General features: G+C 68.1%; 9 protein-coding genes across 9 annotated transcripts; 4 read left to right on the forward strand and 5 right to left on the reverse strand.

Annotated features, from left to right (window-relative positions):
• Nucleotides 1-80: 80 nt before the first annotated feature.
• On the forward strand, nucleotides 81-603 carry EMIHUDRAFT_236630 (hypothetical protein; the record flags this gene model as incomplete). The annotated part of the gene is made up of 3 exons (XM_005779077.1): nucleotides 81-98; nucleotides 154-365; nucleotides 555-603. 3 exons carry the CDS (start codon nucleotides 81-83, stop codon nucleotides 601-603), a joined length of 279 nt encoding a protein of 92 aa, XP_005779134.1.
• A 79-nt stretch (nucleotides 604-682) lies between these two features.
• Nucleotides 683-1,244, forward strand: EMIHUDRAFT_236631 (inositol 1,4,5-triphosphate kinase; the record flags this gene model as incomplete). The annotated part of the gene is made up of 2 exons (XM_005779078.1): nucleotides 683-1,018; nucleotides 1,092-1,244. The coding sequence occupies 2 exons, from the start codon at nucleotides 683-685 to the stop codon at nucleotides 1,242-1,244; spliced, it is 489 nt and encodes a 162-aa protein (XP_005779135.1).
• A 166-nt stretch (nucleotides 1,245-1,410) lies between these two features.
• Nucleotides 1,411-2,605, forward strand: EMIHUDRAFT_236632 (hypothetical protein; the record flags this gene model as incomplete). The annotated part of the gene is made up of 3 exons (XM_005779079.1): nucleotides 1,411-1,467; nucleotides 1,540-1,932; nucleotides 2,567-2,605. The coding sequence occupies 3 exons, from the start codon at nucleotides 1,411-1,413 to the stop codon at nucleotides 2,603-2,605; spliced, it is 489 nt and encodes a 162-aa protein (XP_005779136.1).
• A 54-nt stretch (nucleotides 2,606-2,659) lies between these two features.
• On the reverse strand, nucleotides 2,660-4,348 carry EMIHUDRAFT_457329 (hypothetical protein; the record flags this gene model as incomplete). The annotated part of the gene is made up of 6 exons (XM_005779080.1): nucleotides 4,058-4,348; nucleotides 3,866-3,988; nucleotides 3,747-3,792; nucleotides 3,528-3,563; nucleotides 3,109-3,389; nucleotides 2,660-2,719 (listed from the first exon to the last, which is right to left on the reverse strand). The coding sequence occupies exons 1-6, from the start codon at nucleotides 4,313-4,315 to the stop codon at nucleotides 2,660-2,662; spliced, it is 804 nt and encodes a 267-aa protein (XP_005779137.1). The 5' UTR covers nucleotides 4,316-4,348.
• A 210-nt stretch (nucleotides 4,349-4,558) lies between these two features.
• Nucleotides 4,559-5,251, reverse strand: EMIHUDRAFT_236634 (hypothetical protein; the record flags this gene model as incomplete). The annotated part of the gene is made up of 2 exons (XM_005779081.1): nucleotides 4,559-4,585; nucleotides 4,814-5,251. 2 exons carry the CDS (start codon nucleotides 5,249-5,251, stop codon nucleotides 4,559-4,561), a joined length of 465 nt encoding a protein of 154 aa, XP_005779138.1.
• A 2,135-nt stretch (nucleotides 5,252-7,386) lies between these two features.
• EMIHUDRAFT_366938 (hypothetical protein) lies at nucleotides 7,387-8,458 on the forward strand. Its single transcript, XM_005779082.1, has one exon. It carries the CDS (start codon nucleotides 7,401-7,403, stop codon nucleotides 8,385-8,387), a length of 987 nt encoding a protein of 328 aa, XP_005779139.1. The 5' UTR covers nucleotides 7,387-7,400; the 3' UTR covers nucleotides 8,388-8,458.
• Nucleotides 8,459-8,968: 510 nt separating this feature from the next.
• On the reverse strand, nucleotides 8,969-10,315 carry EMIHUDRAFT_236637 (hypothetical protein; the record flags this gene model as incomplete). The annotated part of the gene is made up of 2 exons (XM_005779083.1): nucleotides 8,969-9,301; nucleotides 9,371-10,315. 2 exons carry the CDS (start codon nucleotides 10,313-10,315, stop codon nucleotides 8,969-8,971), a joined length of 1,278 nt encoding a protein of 425 aa, XP_005779140.1.
• A 1,533-nt stretch (nucleotides 10,316-11,848) lies between these two features.
• EMIHUDRAFT_236638 (hypothetical protein) lies at nucleotides 11,849-12,352 on the reverse strand (the record flags this gene model as incomplete). The annotated part of the gene is made up of 2 exons (XM_005779084.1): nucleotides 11,849-12,170; nucleotides 12,237-12,352. 2 exons carry the CDS (start codon nucleotides 12,350-12,352, stop codon nucleotides 11,849-11,851), a joined length of 438 nt encoding a protein of 145 aa, XP_005779141.1.
• A 95-nt stretch (nucleotides 12,353-12,447) lies between these two features.
• On the reverse strand, nucleotides 12,448-13,907 carry EMIHUDRAFT_236639 (hypothetical protein; the record flags this gene model as incomplete). Its single annotated transcript, XM_005779085.1, has 2 exons — nucleotides 12,448-12,777; nucleotides 12,927-13,907. The coding sequence occupies 2 exons, from the start codon at nucleotides 13,905-13,907 to the stop codon at nucleotides 12,448-12,450; spliced, it is 1,311 nt and encodes a 436-aa protein (XP_005779142.1).
• Between the last annotated feature and the right edge of the window lie 103 nt (nucleotides 13,908-14,010).

Below are 14,010 nucleotides of genomic sequence, written 5' to 3' on the forward strand. Positions count from 1 at the left end.
CGACACATCCTGATCGCCGACGACAACCGTGCCGTCATCGCCGACTTTGGCGTCCCCCCCCCCCCCCCCCCCGACCTCTCATGCTGTACTACGACCCCGTGTCATCTCAATGCAATAGGCGTCTCGCGCACCATCCTCTCCGACCTCGCCGAGGAGGGGGGCGACGCCGGCCTCACCGTCGGCAGCCCGGGCACGCCCTCCTACACCGCGCCCGAGGTGTGGGGGCAGGGCAAGTACGAGCCGCGCGGTGCGGACGTGTGGGCGCTCGGCGTCACGCTGCACGCGATGGCGTTCGGCACGCTGCCTTTCTTCTCGGTCGACCAGCAGCAGCTCATCGAGATGGTGACGTCGCCCGCCGAATGGGAGTGCGCGCAGCAGAGCGAGGACGCGTCGCTGCTCGACCTGCTGCACGGCGTGCTAACCCTAACCCTAACCCTAACCCTAACCCTAATCCTAACCCTAACCCTAACCCTAACCCTAACCGCTGCTCGATCTGCTGCACGGCGTGCTGCACTCCTCCCGAGATTACCCGAGATTACCCGAGATTACCCGAGATTGCTCGACCTGCTGCACGGCGTGCTCCGCTACCCGTCCGAGGAGTGATCTCGTGCAATCTCGGGTCATCTCGGGTAATCTCGGGTCATCTCGGCCAGGCGTGCTCCGCAAGCGGCCCGAGGAGCGCATGTCGCTCGGCGCCGTCAAGCAGCACGTGCGTGTCCGGCGCGAGCCAACCCGGACCGAGAGCGTGAGCGTGACCCTAGGCGCTGTCAAGCAGCACACGTACGTGCGGCGCGAGCTCGGACGGCGCGCCGACGTCGAGTACGAGCAGATCACTGTGTCAGAGGAGGAGCTGCGCAAGGCCGTCATCACGGGCCACATCGAGAACTTCCGGCGGACGAAGCGCGGCACGCTGCACAAGACGACGCTGCGCGAGGAGTACGAGATGTACACCAAGCTGGCCGACAAGCTCGACTACCTGCCAAAGCTGATCGACGTCAAGGAGACGCTCGGCAAGCGGGTCATGATGGAGATGCAGGACCGGACGCACGGGTCTATATCTCGGCTATATCTCGGCGATATCTCGCCCACAGGTCATCATCGAGATGCAGGATCTGACTCACGGGGTGCAGGGGCCGTGCCTGATGGACCTCAAGATGGGGCAGCGAACCTTCATGGAGGAGGACGCCACCGACGACAAGATTCGGCCCGACCTGCTCGAAAAGATGCTCAAGGCGCGAGATTGAGCCGAGATCTCGACCCGCCGACTCGCCGGGAGCCTTTTGTGGCCGCGTCCTCGCCGTCCTCGCCGTCTTCTCACGCCGCCGCCCGCAGCCCGCCGCCCGCCGCCCGTCGCAGGTGCAGCTCGACGCGGCGACCGACGAGGAGCGGCGCGCCGGCGGCATCTCAAAGATGCGCTACCTGCAGTTCCGCGAGACCACCTCCTCGACGAGCACGCTTGGCTTCCGGGTCCGCGCCGCCCGCGGGAAGGCTGGTGTGTGTGGCGGCCAGCGTGGAAGACGGCTGCTCGCCCTTCGGCAGGTGGACGCGATCCGACTCGCCGACGGCGTCGACGCGAACTGCCCCGACGCGCAAGCGCTCAAGAAGATCACCACCGAGGAGCGCGTCGGGGAGGCGGTGCTGCAGTACGTGCAAGGGCGGCTGGTCCTGCTGCAGTCCTTCCTCAAGAGCCTGCTCCAGCTGCGCACCGCCCTCGAGGCGTGCGATGCCTTTTTGACGCACGCCTTCATCCGCACCTCGCTGCTGCTCATCTACTCGGACGCGACGAACAACACCTCGCTCCACATGATCGACCTCTCGCGCGCGTACCCCGCCGGCTGCCGCCTCTCCCACCGCGCGGCGTGGGAGGCGGGCAACCACGAGGACGGCTACCTCACCGGCCTCGACAACCTGATTCGCATCCTCGAGCGGCTCGTGCATCGACGGGCGCAGCAGCAGGCCGCGCAGCTACGCGACTCCGCCCCGCCGCCGCGGCTCGGCCCCGCCGCCGCTGGGTCGTCGGGGTCGCTGCCTCCGCCTCCCATGTGGTCAAACCGGCCCCGCCCTCGCAACGCCTCGTCGGCAGCGTCCTCTGCCGCAGGGTCCTCGTCAGTGCACACGCCCGGCCCCGGCGAGCCCGGCGGCCCTCCGCCCCCCCTCTGGTCAAACCGGCCTCGGTAACTCCCGGTCCTCGCTGTAATCCTCGCGCGCCGTTCGAGGCGAGCTCCCCTTTGCGCGGTCTTTCGAGTCTCGTGGCTCTTCATTTCCTCGTAGTCGAGCCTTCTCTTCTCTCGCGTTGTCTCTCGTTTCCACATTCCAGCCGCAGCCCCCCCCGGCACACGGCGCGCCGCGGGGACACGCACCTTACTCTCCTCGCAGTCCTCGCCCCGCCCCCACAGCCAGTCAGCCACACCCGCACCCCCGCCCGGCGGATTTTTTGTAAATTCTGGAGCCACAACGCGGCACACGAAGTACCCACAAGTCTGAAGTCTCTCACATGACATGTCACATCTTCCGACCCATCCGAGAAAGATCCATTTCCATATCTGTACGAGCCTTTAGGTATTAGGACAGTGCACACGTTGTCAGTGCTTTTAGCTTTATGTAGATTAATGACGGATAAGAACGACAGCCCGGCGAAACCGGAGCGGCACATCGCACATCAGTCGTCGTCCATGGCGCCAAACTCATCCGAATCCTCCTCCGACTCGCCCCCATCCTCCTGCAGCCAACGCGGGGCGAGCTCAGATCAGCACTGCCGGAAGGGGGGTGGGCGGGGGGCACGCTGGAGAGGGCGGTCGCTGCCTCGTCGTCGGCGGCGATGAAGTCGTCCATCTCGCCGGTCGCCGCCGCCCGCCTCTCCTCGGCGTCCCAGGCGCGCTCCTCGTCGTCGTCGTCGCTCTCGTCCGCCTCCGCCTCGTCGTCGTCGCGGTAGAGCCGCGGCCGCTTGCGTCTGCCGCCGCCGCCGCCGCCGCTCGAGCCTCCGCCGCGCGCCTTTGAGCGCTGGTTCTTGAAGCGGCGCTTGATCGCGCCCAGGTTGCCCTCCTCCTCCTCGTCCGCCTCGAGAAAGCTCGCCGAGAGGGTCGGGCCGGAGGAGGAGTACTCGCCGACCGAGCGGCGGTGAGAGGACTGCCGCAGGTCCAGGCGGCGCTTCTCCTCCCACTGCTTCTCCCTCTTCTGCTTCTCCAGTTCCGGCGCCTCCGTCGTCGCCGTCATGATGATCGAGCGACCGCCCTTGCTGCTCTTGCCCTCCCAGCTCTTGGCAATGTGCTTGGTGAGCGCGCGGTGCGTGCTCGAGTCGATCGACACGGGCTGGAAGAGCATGCGCTGCTCCATCGTGCCGTGGCACTCGAGGTTCGAGCCCTTGTGCCGCGTGTAGAGGTGCGTCCCGCCTACTTGAGCAGCCGCTACTTCAGCAGCCGCTACTTGAGCAGCCCCTCGTGCGGACTCGCGCCCTCCCGTGTCCATGTCCATGTGGCGTTTGGGTGTGGGCGTGTGGGTGTGGGTGGGGGAAGAGGCGAGGCGCGCACCGCCGGGCAGCCGCTGCTTCGGCGCGGAGAGGACCTGGTGGGGAGGTGGCGGGTTGACGCCTCGTGTGGCGGGTGGTCGCGGCCCCTCCCTCCCTCCATACCTAAAAAGCCCCGCAACGCTCGACGATTGCTAATGCGCTCAGAAAGGCCGAGCGCGCGGGCCGGCTACACCCGTCTCAGGACGAGGAGCCCGGCGAGGCGCCCGATCTGGATGGGCCTCCGTGTCGGGGTTGGTGCGCCACCGGATGACGTTCTCCCCGCGCACCTGCAGCGGGCATCGCGGGTCACCTCTCGCCCCCCCACCGCCCCTCTCTCCCGCTCTCTCCCCTCTCCCTCACCTCGTAGCGCGGATCTCCGTCGCCGTCCACTTGGAACGGATCGCCGAGCTCCTTCTCGAGGCACTCCGGATTGTCCGACTCGAACGGACGCGGCTGGACCTTGAGGATGTTTGGCATCCGCACCTGCGGCCAACACCGCCCTCAGCGTGTGCCCCGCAGCGGCGGCGGAGCGCGGGCGGCAGCGGCACGCACCATAAGCAGCTCGCTCCCGGCGGGCGGGCGGCGCAGCGCGGGCAGCTCGTAGTGCAGCGGCGGCGCCGACGGCACCTGCGGCGCCGACGCCGCCTGCCCTCCGTCCTCGTCGTCATCGCCGTCGCTCCCAAACAGGTCGGCCTCGTCGACGCCCTCCCCCGCGTCGTCCCCGCCGCCGCCGCCGCTGGGAGGCGCCGGCTCGTCGTCCGAACCCTCCGAGTCGGAGCCGAAGAGCTCGAGCATCTTGGCCTTGTCCATGACGGCTCGAGCAAGCGGGGCTGGGCTCTGGCTACCACCGTCACCGACGAGAGCTGTGCCGGCCCGCCGCGTTTTCTTTTTCTCGCCACAATTTGCAGCCCCAACCGACCCCCCCGCCCCCCGCACGTCACCAACTCACCATCAGCATCACCCATCAGTTGACATCAGTCCCAGTAGGTGCCGCGCCACGCACGCTTCGCCCCCCCCGCATGCGCGCGACCGCGAGCTGCTCATCGGTGGGGATCACGCAGCGCCGGTCGGGCCGTGCCTCTGTCAGGTCAGCCCATATAGATTCTAGGAGTGAGCTTGCGAATCCTCGCGCGAGACGCTGACGTCCCGTCCTCGCGGTGCTGGCCGCTCCCCACACGTGGATCGCGGCCGAAGACCAGCTGCCGGCATCGAGCGGCGGCGGCGGCGGCGGCGGCGGCGCTCCCCGTCGGCCGCCGAGAAGAGCTCCTCCGGGAGCGCAAACTGGCGCAGCAGTTCCCTCGCCCGCACCGAGTGGCCGACGGCGTCAAACGCGCCCGTGGCATCGGTGCCGGCGGCGTCGGACAGGTACTCGGGCCCGCCGGGGTGGTCGTCGAGGTACGTGGTCACGTCGTAGTACTGATCGCCCAGCTGCAGCACGACGTGGCCCCGCTCCGCAGCCAGCGCCGGCCACGACCTTCGAAAGGCGTAGTAAAAGGCGCGCCAGCCGGCGTCGGCCGCCGCGGCGCGAGGGGGCTCGCCACCAAAGAGGCGCGCCAGCAGCGGCGCGTACCGCGCGCGGAAGAGGTCCTCCCAGAGGCTCTGGTCGCACGCGACGGAGCGGAGGAGCGTGCACGCGGGCGCGACGCCCGCGACGAGGTCGGCCGCCGCGCAGTGCGAAACGATGCGCGAGAGCGCGTCGTGCGGCAGGTCGAGGAGCGAGACGCAGCCGGCACTCTCGTCGTCCATTCCCGTCACCGCCAGAGCTGCGTCGAGTCTTTCTCTCCGCAGCTTCTTCCGCGCACACAGACGAGAAAAAGAAAGTTCCGCCCCGCGCGGCGACGGCGATTGCGAGCTGAACGGCTGCCGAAGGTGCGACTGAGCCTGCCGCGCTCGATCTGGGAGGTGGGAGCCACTCACTCGGCGCCAGGTCGAGCGGCGGTCGGCTCGGCCACTGCGGGTGCGACGCATGATAGTAGTTAGTAGATAGAGCATGCTGGGCGCCGCATCATGTACACCGCTCCACGCCAAGGCGCGGGGCGGCGGTGCCCGCCGGCGCTCGCGGCCGGCTTCGGTGCTCGGGCGCGCTCACCATTGTGGTCGTTCAGGGCTGAGGGAGGGTGGGTGTAGAGGATGTAGAGTGTAGAGCGCTGTTAGAGCTGTGGAGATGTAGAGCGCTCTGGAGCGCTGTAGAGCTGTAGAGCTCTACATCCGCCGCGTGACGATGTGAGTGCGTTGTAGAGCGATGTAGAGCGCGATTTTGCTGTAGAGTTTGTTGTAGAGGCTCTACAGCCAACCCGCCGGGAAGGCAGTGACTCAAAGAGGTCGAGTCGCACTATTGGGGTGTCTCCGAGCTTACTGGAGCTCTGATGGACGGCCCTGACTATCCCTGACACACAGAGAGTCACTCTGACGGCACACAACACCCTATAACTGCGTCATTACCAGCCTGCCATGCGTCGCCGGTGCCGCATTCGTCGCTGTGCTTCTTTAGCAGGCGGTGGACTGTCGGCTGCGAGGACGGTCGCATTTGCGCGAGGCGAGGCGAGCATTCAGACGCGTTGCATGCGCCATGCCTCGCGCCAGCGCGTGCGGGAGCTCCTGGCTGAGCGTTGAGTCCAGGCGAGTTGCGCTGGCCACTATCGTTACGCCAAGCCGAGCTGACGCGCCGAGGCGCCGGCCAGTCGCAGCCGTGAGGCATGCCACAGCAGCAGAGGCACCTGCCACCCATTGGGCGGGCAGACAGAAGGCCATTGGCGGGCGGGCACGCGGGACATGCACAGGCGCCAAGGGGCGCAGCGCCGACAATCACGGCGGTGATTGCGGCGCAGGTGGGGGGACGGGAAGTCCGTCGGCGTTGCCGGGGGCCCAAGGAAGCGCGAGGGAAAAAATCCGCCGCTGAGGGCGCTCGTGCGGCAATAGCCGGGTGGAGGGGGGAGCGTGCCGGACGGGGCGTCGTCGCGCCGTCCGATGGTCTGCTGCCCCGCGCAGCAACCGTCGGGCGACGACCCGGGGGCCAAAAACCCGGCGACGACGGCGCTCTGGATGGGGCGTGACCTTCTGCCTCCAACCTCCTTCCTTTTTGAGCAGGTGTGACGCCGCGCGAGCGACGCTCCGAGATCGCCCGAGATAGCGCGGCGCGGCGGTGGGTGAGGTGGGGTGGGGTGGAGTGGCGTGGCGTGGAGCTCCGGGATTGCGCGAGATAGCGCGAGATCGCCCGAGATCGCGCGGCGCGGCCCCGAGATCGCCCGAGATCGCGCGAGATCGCCCGAGATCGCGCGGCGCGGCCCGGGGCGGGGTGGATGGGTTGGGAGCGAGGGGGCGGAAGTGTTCAGTGCGGTAGATGGCGAGCTCGAGGCGCGTGAGCCGGACCTGTGAGCCGGACCACCCCCTCTTGTTATCTGCGTTGTTGAGCCAGGACTCAACATACTCGGGCTCGTAATCCCAAACTGTCACTCCCCTTTCTCCCGGCCGGGGTGGGGCGCGCGCGGGGGCGGCGGGTGTGCGGCGGGTGTGAGGGATGTCTGTGAGCCCGAGAGCGATATGCCATGTCCGCCTTGCGTTGTTTCATAACATCGAAGGCTAAGCTCAAAAAAAACAAAAACATGTCGCCTGCTGGACGCGGCAGTAAGGAGCTTGCCCGAAGGAAAGGGCGGGCGCCGCTTCCATGCTCGAGGGCCTCCGAGAGGGCTTCACCACGTTGATGTCGCCTCCGCCTGAGGCCACCGCCTCGGACCGGCTCTTCCAGGCCTTTGCCGTGGACCAGACCAAGAAGTTTGGCGAGGGCGGCTACGGCGCGACCTTTGCTGCGCACGCCGTCGCGACAAAGCAGCCGCTGGCGGTCAAGATCATCGACACGCGCCGGATGCGGCTCGAGGCGATCCGGCGCGAGTGCCACATGCTGGAGCAGCTCGACCACCCCAACGTCATCAAGGTGCTCGGCCACGGCACCGGCAGGGCGTCGACCGGGCAGCAGCACCTCTACTTCATCTTTATGGAGTGCGCGAGCGGCGGCGAGCTCTTCGACCAGGTGATCGACCGCGGCGCCAACGCGATGCCCGAGGAGGTCGCGCGCGGCTTCATGCGCGGCCTGCTCGCCGGCGTGCAGCACTGCCACGAGCGCGGCATCGCTCACCGCGACCTCAAGCTCGAGAACGTCCTCCTCACGCGGGAGGGGACGGTCAAGGTGATCGACTTCGGGCTGTCGCACCAGTACCAGCGCGGCGCCGACGGCGCCTTCGACCGCTCCGCCCCCCTCACCGACATGTGCGGCTCAAAGTCGTACGCCGCGCCCGAGGTGCTGAGCGGGCGCGGGTACGACGGCTTCGCGGCCGACGTGTGGAGCCTGGGCGTATCGCTCTTCGCGATGCTGTCGGGCTTCTTCCCGCTCGACGAGGCGACGAGCAAGGACTGGCGCTACACCAAGATGGCCGAGGGCCAGCGGCGCGGCAAGTCGACCACCGCCCTCGTGTACGGCTGGTACAAGCGCTCGACGGCACACTTGAGTGGCGAGGTGGTGGCGCTGCTCGACTCGCTGCTGGCCATCGACCCGGCGAAGCGGTGCACGCTGCCGGAGGTGCTCAAGCACCCGTGGATGGTCGGCGCGCAGCCGATGCAGCTCGGCGGGCCCGCCAAGCAGCCCTGGCTGCTCGAGGCGAACCAGGGCAGCTACAATGCGCACGAGCTCGTCGGCGCGGACGCGGAGGGCCCGGTCTGGAGGTCGGCCATCGTGACGGGGCCAGGGGTGCAGGACCTGCTCGACTATGACGACGACGCGATGGACGAGTGCCTGCCCGTCTACCGCTCGCTCGGCCTCTCGCCCACACAGCCGCTGCCCATGCCCGCGCTCGGCCGCCAAAAGGCCATGTCGCGCCTCGACGCCTAGTGCCCCTCTCGGGCCCGTACTCTTGTTGTCTCATGCGTGTGCCGCCGGAGCGTGGCTCGGCCAGCCCCCCCCCCCCCCCCCCTGGTCGCCCCACGCCCAACCGCCACCGCGCACATCTGTCATCTCCCAGCCGGGTTGAGAGAGCCACCTTTTGAGAGCCCCCCGCCCCCCCGCCGAGGACGGGCGGCCGCGCGCGTGCAGCGTACGTGAGAAAGCATAAGTGTTCGTCAAACTCCGGTAATTTAATTGTACGATCTGTGTGATGCAAAAAATACGCATGAATGTATGCGGCGCGGGGCGCACGGCCATCGGTCGGCCGACCCGCGATACACGGAGAACACGCCGCACAGGTCCGCGCAGTCCGCAGAGGCCAGAGAGGCCAGAGCGACGCGAGAGCGCGGAGCACCCACGGGGGCTGCGGCAGCCTGCGGGTGCGACGCTCGCCCCCGCACCGGCCACCGCGCCTCCGCCTCCGCCGCTCCGCGCGCCGAGACCCGCCCCCGCGCCCGCGGACCCCAGCGCCGCTGATCTCTTTTGTCCTGCTTCCAGCCGCGGCGGCGGCTGCCGCCACGCCCACTAGTCTATTGATGCCGTGTGGTCGGCAGCATGGCGCGGGCAGCGACGCCCACCTCCCTGAACACGATGTCCATCGTCTGCTTGTGGCTCATCAGCTTCATGTGCTGCTCGCCCGCGACGGTGAGGTGCACGTGCCGCCTCCGCCCGCCAACCCTCTCCTCGGCGGACGGCAGCGCCGCCACCTCCTTCCACCGCCTCACCATCGCGTCGGGCCAGACGGTGTCGGCGTCGGAGCCCACCGACACGAGCGGGCACGCCACGAGCGGAGCACCAGCTGCGTGCGGCGTGTCCGCGTGGAATCCGACCGCCGCGTCCGCCTGCCCAAGCGCATCCGCAGCCTCTCCCGGAGGGTCGGGCAGCGGCGAGGAGAGGGAGCCACCCCCCGCCGGCGCGGCGCCGAGGAGCACGCCGCAGCGGAAGAGGGTGGAGGACCGCTCGCGCATCGGCTTCGGGATGGCTGCCGCCGCCGGCCCCTGGAAGCGGAGCATGCCCTCGGCGTCGGAGCGCACAATCATGTCGGCCGTGGCGCGGCTGAGCGTGGCCGCGTGCGCCGCGCCGCGCCCGGCAACGCAGAGGCAGAGCAGGTTGGTCGCGCCTCTCCTCGCCGCCTCGACCGCTACCCCGTACAGGAGCAGGGCGCCGAAGCTGAAGCCGTACAGCGCAAACGGCGCCTCGCCCGCCGCGGCGAGGATCTCGTCCGCCAGCCTGCCGACGAGGCCTTCTCGCTCGCCCGCGAGGTCCTCCTCGTCGAGGCCAGTCTCGACTGGGAGGGCGCAGGAAGGGAGCGGCTCGTCGCTCCGGAATCCGTGGCCAGGCAGGTCGCATAGCCGCACCTCGAGCCACGCCGGCGCCGACCGGATCCACGGCTCGAGCGACATTGCGACATCCGCCACGCCGTAGAGGCAAAACAGCCTGACCCGCGCGTCGGGCCGAGGCACGAAGCACTTGGACCTCGCCTGCGCGCCCTTCTCCTCGCCCGGCATGGACGGCGCCGACGTGTGAAGGCCCGGCAGCGCGGCGCTCAATAACTCGGCGAGGCGGCCGTCCTCCCAGCCGCCATCGCGAATGCCGTGGGCCGAGAGCGGCCCGTCCGGATCGGGCGCCTCGCCGGGCTCCTCGTCCTGAGACGGCTGTAGCCGGCCCGCGCGCTCGGCCTTGCTGAGCGCATTCGCAATCGTCGAGCGCTGCGGCGCCTTTCCGACTCCGGCGCCGCGCAGGGCTTCGAGGAGTGCCGGTCTGCCGTCGGCAGCCGTGGCCCGGAGCGAGCGCAGCGTCTGGCCCGAGACACACAGGTGGTCGAGCCGGCACTCGGCGAGGAGCTCAGTCAGCGTCGCAAGAGTCGAATCCGGCATGTTGAGGGATATTATAGCGCGTGGCCGAGCGAGCCGATGAGCGGCAAATGCGCGGACCACCCGCGCGCCTACAGGGTTCGGGCTCCAAGCTGGCGAGGTACTTTAGGTCGCGAAGGCTCGCCCCAGCATCTCGGGTTGACTCGGCCAGACTAAACCCCCGAGAGGCGTGGGAGTACCTCGCCAGGCTCCTAGCCGGATAGGGCGTCTGGCTGTTGAGGAGGGGAGACGTGGTACGTGGAGGGAGGGAGAAGAGGAGGGGAAGGGGCCCGAAAGGGCCTCGCAATAGGTAGGTACCCTCTACTGAGCACTGGGATAGGCGGGGGTCGATTCCGCATGCGACATGGTACGGGTACCCCTCGACGATTCTTCCCCGTTTCCCCCCTCCCTGTGACGAAATCTTTTCTCTCTCTAAATAAATAAATAAATAAAACGGACACCTCTACTAGGAGATGGGTAAAATGGAACAGGTCCCCGCCCTGCGGTCTTTGTGCAGGGTTCTTTGTGGGTGTGGTCGGCGACTAGCCGGGGTCGTCCTCCCGATGCGCGATGGGGGACTAGCACTAGCCGTCTTCCACATGGTCCCTCGGGTCCCTGCTGCTCCTAATCTCGTCGTACATCCTCCTGCTGATCTCAGCAACATCCTGCTCCCTCCCTCGTCTCGCCCTGCGCGTCTGCTCCGCCTCCCCGTCGTCTGCCCTGCGTCGTCTGGTGACGGGTCCTCCATAGTCGGTCGAGGTCGCCGCCCTCCTCGTGCCTCTTCCCAACGTTTCCTCGGCGGCCGATGCCGTCTGCTCCGACTCCGCTCCCTAAGTCGAAGGAGCATCATCAGTCTCACCCACTTCGCTCGCTGCCCACCGTCTCCGCTCCCTCCCGCTTGAGCTGCCGTCGGGGCCCTCGTTCGTCCCACTGGCTGCTGGCCTGTCTGCACGTTACCTCCGTTATCCCTCCTCCTCCGCGACTCCCTCAAGGCCGGCCGAGCCTCCTTCCACCCAGTGAAGAGCTTCCTCAGCCACTCGATGTGTTCCTCTCTCTTCATTATGCGCGCCGTAGCCTCATCATTGAGCTGGATCCACCTCTGCACCGCTCCCGTCGCCGCCTCGGCCACGACTTGCAGGTTCCTCGTGACCCCGGCGCCAAGGTCCCTCCGGCTCTTCTCCGAGAGATCATCTACCAGCGCCGGCAATTTTCTCTCTCTCGAAATCTTTGCGCTCTCCTTTCATTCAGAAAGCCTTTCTACATACATAGATAGTCGTTGATACCCCCTACTAGCTACATCTCACCATTTTCGCTTGTTCGCTGCCTGTTGGCCTGTGCCGCACACGGCAGACGAGCAGGAAAAGGTTTTGTGTGCCGCAGACCAAGAGAGAGGTCCGTATATGAGTTATATGGCTCACCGCGTGTAGTCGCAAGTCGACCGGACGGCCCGAACCCTGGCATCAAAAAACGAAAAACACGGAAACCACAAGCGCGCTTCCTTTTAAATTACCTTTTGCATTTTGGACATGCACGACGACCTGCAAGTCTAACACTAACTCACGCCGGCCGGAACCCCAGGTCGGCGCCGGTCCGCGGGGCGAAGGGCTGCAGGTCCGCGAGGGCGGAGAGGAGCTGCCACCAGTAGCACGCCACCGAGCCGGTGTGCAGGTGCTCCCGCGCGAACGCCTGCGCGCGGCGGCCAATCTCCTCCGCCTCGCGCGCGTTTGCGTTAGCCCACCTGTACTTTTCGTCGAGGTCGGCGAGGCTGCGGTCGACTGGGACGTAGTGGCGCCACGGCCGGAGCAGCGGGTAAAAGTGCTCGCTCGAGAAGGAGTCCTGCTTGAAGATGGTTGCACCGAGGTGCATCTCCGACGCGAGCCTACTTCCGCCGGCTCGCCGAGATCTACCGAGGTGTGCACCGAGATATACCAATCGATCTCTCGACGCGAGCCGGCTCGAGGCCACGTTGCCGTCGACGTGGAGCAGGTAGCGGTAGCCGCAGTTGGCGGCGAAGGGCTCGATCTTGCGCTTTGGCCCGCGCGCCCGCATCTCCTTCTCCATCTCCGCGTCCCACCCCCACTCGTGCTTGTTCAGCTTCGGCGAGTCGCAATGGTCGTACGTGCCTTCAAATTCATCACCAGTCAATCAGCTCATTCTCAATCAGCTGGCTCGTCGCAGTGGTCGTGCGTGCCGGCGTCGACGGCGCCGGGGCGGGAGGCCGTGTGGATGTTGGCGCGCTTGCGCGGGTAAAACTGCCAGATGGGCCCGCGCCAGCCGCGGGTCGGCCCGTTGCAGCCGCCGCGGAAGTAGAGGAGCGGCTTGCGGCTCGCGTAGGGCTTCGGGCAGCCGCCGGAGCGCAGCTTGCTGAACGGCTGCGGCCAGCGGTGCGCCTTGTCGTCCCAGGACCAGGGCGCGGGCATGGCGATGTCGCGGTGGGCCACGTCGACGTAGTGGGCGAGGACGGGGAGGGGATGCTGCCGCGGCACCTGTGGAAGGGGGAGGGGGTGTGTCGCCTCTCGTGCGAGGAGCGGGCAGTCCTGTCGGGCGGGGTCGCCTTCGGGTGGCCCCAGAGGTGCTAACCCAACCCCTAGCCCCGACCCGAGGTCGCCTTCGGGTGGTCCCAGAGGTGCGCCACGAACTCGACGTCGGGGAGCCGGACGAGCCTCGCCACTGTGCGCAGCATGTCGAGCACGAGCGTGAGCCGGTAGTCCGAGTTGGCGCGGTAGTAGAGCCTGCCCTCTCTGACGCTCACGTGCAACCCAGGCAGCGCGTGCCGGCGGCCGGCGGGGTACATGTGCGGCGAGAAGGCGAGGTCGAGAACGGAGGCCGTGAGTTCGCCCTCCGCCCACGGGGCGAGCGCAGCGGCAACCACCGGCCCCCACAGCGTCGCGTTGTACCTCCACCCCGCCGGACTGTCCGCCGCCCCGGCCCCAATCGGGCAGGCCACCTCGCCTCGCCGTGCTCGCGCTCGCGGCGGGCGCTGCTTTGGCCGCGCGAAGGGCGGCCGGGCGCCGCCCCACGACGCCTCCGTCGGCATCGCCGCGTGCGCCAGCCGCACGAGCCGGCCAGTGCTGAGCGAGCGGAGCTGGAACCAGCCGGCGCCGCCCTCGCCCGCCGGCAGGAGCTGGAAGCGGCAGCTGTCGCGAGGGCACCCTCGCGCGGCTGCGAGGAGGCCGTCGGCGCCGGCCTGCAGGGTCAGCGGCTCCTTGGACGTTCCCTGGGCCACGAACTGGAAGCTCGCCGCAGGCGGCGGGACGCAGCCGCCCGCGCCCGAGGAGGCATCCGAGGAAGCGGCAGCGCGGCTCCGCAGCGTGTGGAAGGCCGCCAGCTCCGGCGAGGGCACAAGCTCGGTCGAGTCGCTCGGCGGTGCGCCGACGTTCTGCGGCGAGCCGTTGGAGTGACCGCGCACGCTGCCAGCCGAACGCAGGTTGACGCACCCTCCGGAGAGCCGGTTCACGAGGTGGCCACGCGAGAGCGACGCGTTGGCGCCCCAGGAGGGCTGGAACCGAAAGTGCGTCGCCCACCCGCCGCTAGCGTCGGCCACAAAAGTCCAGTCTGCAGCCGGCAGAGCGGGCGAGGCGGGCGGCGGCGGCGGAGGCGGGCAGAAGCGTGGCATCGATCGACTTTACCATGAAAAGAATTCACAGTGGCGCTGCCCACTATGCCCGCTCGTAGGACAGTGATCGCCGCAAACCCTGTGGTCAGCTCCATACGGATAT

The sequence above is a fragment of the Emiliania huxleyi genome (genome assembly GCF_000372725.1).
Source record: "Emiliania huxleyi CCMP1516 unplaced genomic scaffold EMIHUscaffold_237, whole genome shotgun sequence".
Classification (NCBI taxonomy): domain Eukaryota; phylum Haptophyta; order Isochrysidales; family Noelaerhabdaceae; genus Emiliania; species Emiliania huxleyi.

Bases quoted from the DNA above. Each gene is read 5' to 3' on its own strand.
- EMIHUDRAFT_366938 (XM_005779082.1), top strand. From the start codon at position 7,401: ATGCTGGAGCAGCTCGACCACCCCAACGTCATCAAGGTGCTCGGCCAC.